Source organism: Monopterus albus, unplaced genomic scaffold (assembly GCF_001952655.1).
Source record: "Monopterus albus unplaced genomic scaffold, M_albus_1.0 scaffold182.1, whole genome shotgun sequence".
NCBI lineage: Eukaryota > Metazoa > Chordata > Actinopteri > Synbranchiformes > Synbranchidae > Monopterus > Monopterus albus.
The window spans coordinates 1,105,819-1,113,439 of NW_018128062.1; the positions used below are offsets into that span (position 1 = coordinate 1,105,819).

The 7,621-nt window shown below is 40.2% G+C and overlaps 1 protein-coding gene across 2 annotated transcripts in view; it reads right to left on the minus strand.

Annotated features, from left to right (window-relative positions):
• Positions 1-980: 980 nt before the first annotated feature.
• Positions 981-7,621, minus strand: part of snap25a (synaptosome associated protein 25a) — a 35,594-nt gene continuing 28,953 nt past the window's right edge. For both annotated transcript variants that reach the window (XM_020616960.1, XM_020616959.1), the window contains exons 6-8: positions 4,674-4,793; positions 3,214-3,358; positions 981-2,559 (exon numbers count right to left, since the gene is read on the minus strand). In XM_020616960.1, the coding sequence (XP_020472616.1) occupies positions 2,491-2,559; positions 3,214-3,358; positions 4,674-4,793 (334 nt within the window). In that variant the 3' untranslated portion in view covers positions 981-2,490. The remainder of the gene's footprint in view (positions 2,560-3,213; positions 3,359-4,673; positions 4,794-7,621) is intronic.

The following is a 7,621-nucleotide window of genomic DNA, read 5'->3' on the forward strand; positions in this document are numbered from 1 at the left end:
AACCTCAGATGACATTATTCTGACATTATTCTCTACTGCATTAAGTGCTAACATTAAACTAAGGTCATATGGAGGTGAGGATCTTGTGAAGAACTGAAAACTTTTTCTTTTGTTTGACATTTTGTGAAACACAATTGACTGATATGACTATTCATTACTGACACAATTATCAAGATTGTATGCTACTGTACATATGAAGCCTGCAGCCTGTTAGCTTAGCTAAACATATAGTCTGCAAACAAGACATAACCTTGCACCACTGCCACCCCTTGAAACCACAATCTTTTTTTTAAACCATGTTTGTGAACTGATTAAACAAACGACATATAGTCAATAGGTGGATCTAATGCAAATTTCACCTGTTTTATCACATTCAAAGCCCCAAAAACATGTCGGGGTGGGGGTCTGTGAAAGAGAACATAGGAGGAATTTAGCAGGATAGCATTAGATTTTTAAAACACTTTTTGTTATTTCATGAGAGATTTTTGTATTTACTTAAGGATAATTTTTCCCAACGGATTGTTACTTACTTAGTTTGTTCGTACAAATGGATTATATTCAGAAATACTTAAGATTTGAAGCCAAGTTTTCAGGGCCTTTGGGCCTCATGTATAATTTGTAGTTGGTTGTCACAGTGGCTTCATGTTCATTGTCTGGATCTTCTGTATGTCAGAAAAAATGGATAATGAATCTTAGTAATTTTTATATTTTTATTTTTTCAGTATCATAAGGTAGCTGCACGCAGGCTACATAGAGATCAAAGTCTTCTATCTTGTTGACTGTCAGTGTCTTAATCATGATTTTAGTGACATTCCTGGAGTTTGGGTGGACTGTATATGTAGTGTATCATATCCGTGATGCACTACATATACAAAGGTATAAACTGAGTGGTATTCGCTGTAAATATCACTCTGGAATTTAGAGAAAGAGACAAAAGCCTCTTGAGTCACAGGAGCAATAAAGACAGACACGCGTACGACTAGGGTTTTACTACTTTTAATCAATTCAGCTAGCTACAAAATGTCCACCACTTCACACACTGACAGGATACAGAGAGGGAGTCTTTAATATTACATGCGTTGAGGACATCAATCTCACAGTTTAACCTATTGTGTCATTCAGGTTTAGGTATTTAATCACCTTACTCTAACTTGACATTTTGGCGATTTGGTGTGCATAGCTCTAAAGTACAGAAGCAAAAAAAACCCTCCAAAAATCAAAACCTTTTGTGTGTTTTTCTTTTGTTTCAGAGTATAGTTGTCATTGTTATTCAATATTATCATTATATTTTACTAATAACAAAGCACACGGGGAGAATAAACTTACAGATAGTCTTCTTATAAAAGTAAGGTCTCAGAAATATGCATCATTGCTTTACATTGCAAACGTTTATTTTTTTATCATAGCATCCAAAACCTATGTTACAGTACACAACCAGTCCTCATCTTTCAGCACATAAACAACATCTTCATCAGTGAACTGCATAATCAGTTAGAAAACAGGTCATTTTTTTGCAATACAACCCCAAGTCCTCATATTTTTCACCTTACCTCACTTTTTTGATCCCCTTTGCATTATTGTACAACGAGATGGTCACAGTTGGTAAATATATCGAGACAGAAAGAGTGGCACTATTGCAAACTTGCAGGAGTATGGAACGATCAACTGTGTCCTAATACTGAGCATGCGTTTTGTCAATTTGCTACTGCCATGTTATCATTTTTTATATATATTTTTCAGACAGGTTTTATTTATAAGACTAAAATCTACCATTTGTCATGCAGAGAACGCACAATTCACATCACTTGGAATGCAATGTCTAATACAGCTACAGAGAGTCTAGTTGCACATTGTCTAAACAGTAACTCAGTATGATTGCGATGAAGGAAAATGTACCAACGACTGCCTTTTGATTGTAAGTGCTCTTTGCAATCCCATTCATGTGTACCACTACTTTGTAAATCTTTCCTCATGGTTTTCCATCGGTCTTCTCCATTTTTGTCATGACAACACCAAAATAAGGAGCATGACAGTAGCCTAAATGGAATGACAGTTTTACTAAGACGATACTGAGAAGAAAAAAGAAGCTAAACAAACAGCTGTATAGCATTCCTATTGTATACTTGTCATCCAGAGCAGTGTACTTCTATATATATTATAAATAATATATAATAATATATGATATATTATATATATAGAGAGATAAAGAGAATAAAAACTTCACAGGTGAGCTAGAGAGCCATCAAGTCAACACTATATACAACCTTTGGAAAGAATGATATACGGAGTATAAGAAATCATCTTTTTACCAGGACAATCATTTTGAAAAAGCTGGACAGACAACACACAGAACAACATTTACAATGGGGAGGGTAGGTGATATGTGCATGTGTGCAAACCTAGAAGGTCAATACCATGATGAAAGCATGTCAGCGCCTGTCGATGTGCAGCGCAGGACGCCAGGATGATCACGCTCCGAGGTCAGGGCGCTTAGCCACTGCCCAGCATCTTTGTGGCACGCTGGTTGGCCTCATCAATCCTGGTCTTGTTGGAATCAGCCTGGATGAAGGAAAGGGGAAGACAGAAAGAAGAGAAGAACAGCAGTTTGATTTTACTGGTTCGTATTTTTAGCCAAATAACACCTTTGTATGTCCATTTGTTTAAAAGAAGAGTGGACGACATCTCAGTCTGTTGAATTTAGTTAACAGTCAACTATATTGAGAGATATTGAGAAATACAGGACTTTATATATTTCTAACTACAGTTTAGATTAGAGCAGTCCTGTGTTCTGTGTTTCCCAAAGTGTATTCTCTAAAGTGAGTTCAAGATCTGATAAAAATGACATTTTCAGAAACCTTCCCGCTGACAGACGTTTGTTGTCTTGCTTTGATGTTATTTCCAGATTTCACTGCTGATCGCCCGTAATAATGTCATTTTCTATTATCTGCCTAATTTCACATTTTGCTTCATTTTAGTAAAATTGTAATTTTTAATGGAGTACTACAAGAACTACACTGTGGTTCTTTCCACTATGTCAGAAAAGGTCAGAGTGGGTTCAAATCATGAAACTGAATAAAGAAAAGAGTTCAACGTTTGCTCAGCTTCCCCTTAAGTAAGAACATGCTGATTGGAAATGTTTGTCATTATGTGTTAGACAGGTTAAATAAAAAAATCTCTTATGAACAAGGTTAAATTAATTCTTGGTGTGTGTACCTTCTCCATGATCCTGTCGATCTGGCGGTTCTGGGTGTCGATCTCGTTGCCCATGTCCAGGGCCATGTGGCGAAGGTTACCGATGATGCCACCCACCTGCTCCAGGTTCTCGTCCATCTCATTTTCTCGGGCATCCTCTGTTACCCTGAACACGACATGCGTGTGCACACACAAGGTTAGCTTTTCATATTGTGAAAACACCAGGCCACACACACCACAAATTTTGCTGACTGGGTGCAGGAAGGCGTTGCCTGCTCCATCATCGTTGCGTCACCTCTGATCCTTTTCTGGTCTTTTCAAAGCAGAGTCTGACCTCAGACCAGGCACCTGGACTCCTCCACACAGCGGTTTATATTCTAATTCACTGCTGTATTCTTTCAGCTTTAATCATTTAATGCAAATGTAAATAAATACGGCAATAGGGAACACTGTAACACATTCTGGACCACAGTGATGCCACAGAGCATCAAAGGTGATTTTGTCTAGTACCAGTACCAGTCCGATTTACAAACCGATATAAGCTGCAACCATTTTATTCTTACTGTAGAGAACACAGAAATCTATAATAGAGGGGCATATTACTAACAGCAGTGTCTAAATACAAAGACAAACTACAACTTTCACACAAAAATCAAACAAAAAACCCCAGTGAATATCAATGATCTCTTTGTTTTACTTTTGACATCGACTTTGACATCAGGCTGAGGACAAGCATGAGAGATAATGATGTCAGTAAAGCCTTTTCACTATGCAAGTGAAATGGTAATGAACTGATTCTCCACAATATGATGGTCTACTGGGAGTAGGATCCTCACATCAGTAAGCGGAGACAGCGGCCAGACAACAACTTTATGTTAAAGAGTTCATCAGCGACTACCACAGTGAGCACAGAAATCTGCACTGCCACTTATTTCTTCCTTAGTTGGCAGGGAGGTGTGTTTGTATGGAAGTACCAAATGCTTAAGGGCGCACAAACCACATTTTGAGCGCTACACGGTTTGCAACGCAGCATTTGAAAGGCATACAGGCACCAATTTGTAAGCTCAGAATCAGATTTAAGCGCGAGGGAGGACAGATTCGTGAGTGCAACAGATGAACTGAGTGGGCAGCAGGGATCCCCCTTGCTCTCAAATCTGACTCTGTACTTACAAATCTGTGTCTGCGTGCTCACAGATACTGAACTGCAAACTGAATATGGCTTGAGATGTGGTTTGTGCGCCCTCAAATATTTTGGTGGGGATGTACTTTCATGTACAGTATGTTGGTTTTATAATTTGCATGTCCTGTACAGACGGTCAGCAAACACATGGGTAACTCCATCAAACAGGTTTAAAACAAAAGCCTTGCACATACCTCTTTAGGTCCAGCTACGCATCTGTTGAACTCCTTTACATTATATCACTCTGCTTTTCCCCTTAACATCACAGACATGCTGCACAGACATGAACCTCCTCTTTTACCTGCGGATGAAGCCTCCACTGATGGCCATTTGTTCACGCTCGTCCACCACGCGGGCGGGCTGGCTGGCCACCACCCCATCCTGGTTGTTCCCCCAGGCCTTGCTGGCTCCACTCTTCATCCTGACCGCCGGCGGTGACGAGGGAGGACAAGGAGAGACAGTTACTCAACAGTCTGATTGAATGATTCATCATTTACCTCAAGCAGGCTGGCTTCCCATTAGTCAAATCTACAAAGAGAGCCTTGGATTTGACGTAGTGCAACAGCAAATATTTATTTTGGTGTGTGGTGTGATCAGCTGACACCAAGGTGTTATTTGGTTTCATGCATCCAGCACATAAATATATGGTAGGGACTAGAGTAAATCAAGCAAAGCATAGCAGGCATGGACTGGTTGGTAGACTGGGTTTGGTAGGTACTGGCTCATTCTGTTGTTGCACAGTAATAAAGTATGTGATGTTATATCGTGTAGATATATAACATACTGTTCAGAATCAGACAGGACATGTATGCTAAGCCACATCTGTGTGTTCTGTATAATCTAGACATGCATTTAATAGCTGCAAGAATTTTCGTTTTAACCATTCTACTGGCACTTCTGTATTGTTTCACTGATACAGCTCACCCCACTCCCACAGTTAAATGTCCCAGTGTGACAGAAAACAGAGAAGACACAAGCTTTCTGCAGACACACAACACAGAGTGTACAGGACTGTCACATCGTTAGGAGGGACAACGATTAATGCGGAGAACAAACTACCAAATGAGAAAAAGAAACAAAACAAGAAACTGGAAGGAGTCAACAGAGAATAACACCATGGTCCACTATTTCTAGAGCTACTGTAAGACCCCCACCCCTATCCTCAGATTTCGCTTTGTGTTTTAAAATGTCACTGCTTTTCTTTCAGGGTCAGATTTCTGGACAAGCTGGGACGTCAGCTGGCAGCGAGGCAGAGGAGTGAAGAGTGTGATAAGGACTTTGACACTAACGCATCCCTCAGCCAAAGCCCGTACCTGCTTCTCTTTCAAAAGTAGCATGTGTACAGACAAATACAGCTCTGCTAACAAGATATGCAATCACAGCTTCGCCACATGGCTTTGTAAATGTCACCTCACTCTGCCTGTCAAACCTCACACCATCAGATTCAGCATCTGTTATGGAACAAAGGAGATGGGATCGAAAGGGCGGTAATAGCTAGAGGTCCATTTTTATTTCTTTAGTTACTGTTGTATTTGTGTTAAGGCACTTTTAATTGTCAGGACAGCTACTCATCTTTCACCTGTCACTGATCTGAATAATTCCTCATATATCTGTACACATTTTCTCTCCATCCATTCAACAGCATTCGGTTGTCTCTGCCTGTGTTGTAGCGTCAGTTGCTGAGTTTTGCATAACCCTGGAGTGTGTGGATGTAACAGGGAGGGTGATGGCTCAGCCTCCTACACTGCTTTTATTAATAGACATGTACTGAGGCAAGGCATCTGTGAGCTGCCTGTCCTTGCTGACACACACCAGTGAGGTAACCACACATGCTACCTTTGTCTGAGTCCTTTGTTTTTCTACCTACTTTGTTTTTCTTTTCAGCTTTTTTGTGCTGTTTCTTTTGTCATTGGTATGGTATTTTATTTTCTTATCCTCTCCTCTCACTTTTCTTACATTTGATATCCACTTTGTTCTCCTTTACAATTTGCTTCCCTGCAGTCTCAGAATGGATATATTGCACTTATCTAATCAGCTTTGCCGTGATTGAGCTCAGACGATCTAATTAGATCGTCTGAGTATTGCGGATACCAGAGTAAAAGTCTCCAATTCATTCCCTGAGTGACCTGCAAGTTGAGCTATCCACTCACAGTGGCATGCAGACAGCCAGAATCTGAAGGGATTAAGCACCCAGCAGTCAGCTAATTCTGACAGGCAGCCTGTGAGCTGAAGGGATTAAGAAACACAATCACCAGCAGTATCAAATTCTGAATGGTGAAAAATATTCTTTGAGAAATATGCATTTTTTGATTTCGTTTTGTTTTTTAGCATACATCAGTGTGTGCATTCACTTTGACCCAGCTTCTCAGCAGACTACCATGCCACTATCTGATAGGGCTGACCTACATGTGAGCGAGCAGGAGCTTAGTGAACAGTAATGTTGAACAGCCAGTGCAGGATAAAGAGTCATCTAGCACGGCGCTCCGCAGGAGAGGTGGCACTGCAGACAAACTGCAGCAGAACCAAAGGGAGAGAACAAGGCAGCAGTGGGCTGCATCGCCACATGGAGTAGGTACAGCCATGGGTAGTACGCAGTGCATGCGCAGAGGCATGACATACCCATTTTACAGAACAAACATGACTGCATCCCTGGAAATATCTCACTGCGCATGTGTCCTAACCCAGTTTTAGTCTTCTTGTGATGTGTTCACTGCCTTCCTTCTAGTATTTGACATTGTCATGTAGCATTCTCCTTCTCTCATCTGTTCTTTCCTTTTCCTTCTGCCTCATGCAACAAGATCTGCAATTAAATTATGACTGCAGTCCTCTGAAATGAAACATATCTTACTACTTCCCAATGGGCAAATTATATCAGAGTACTATTTGAATGATTTGGCATAGTATTTGACAATTTGAATCTTTCTTCTCAGACATTCTGACCTTTTCAATTTAAGACAAATTAAAACTGTTGTTTATTCCCTGTTTTACCTAAATGCCCTCCATTCCAGAGTGGGTCAATTTACCAGATACATATAGAGCCCCCAGGCTTTGTACTGCTCACAGTAAATAAAACATTAACAATTTGTTTATTATCACTATCAACACCATCAACATCACCTTCATTGTTCGTACCAGCATCATGATCTTAAAATCATCATATGTAACATTGCTGTTATGAGTTGCATCATCATGCAGCATTCAAAAGGGTCATGCTCGCCAGTCATTCCATGTCACTAGTGCTTAGTGGTA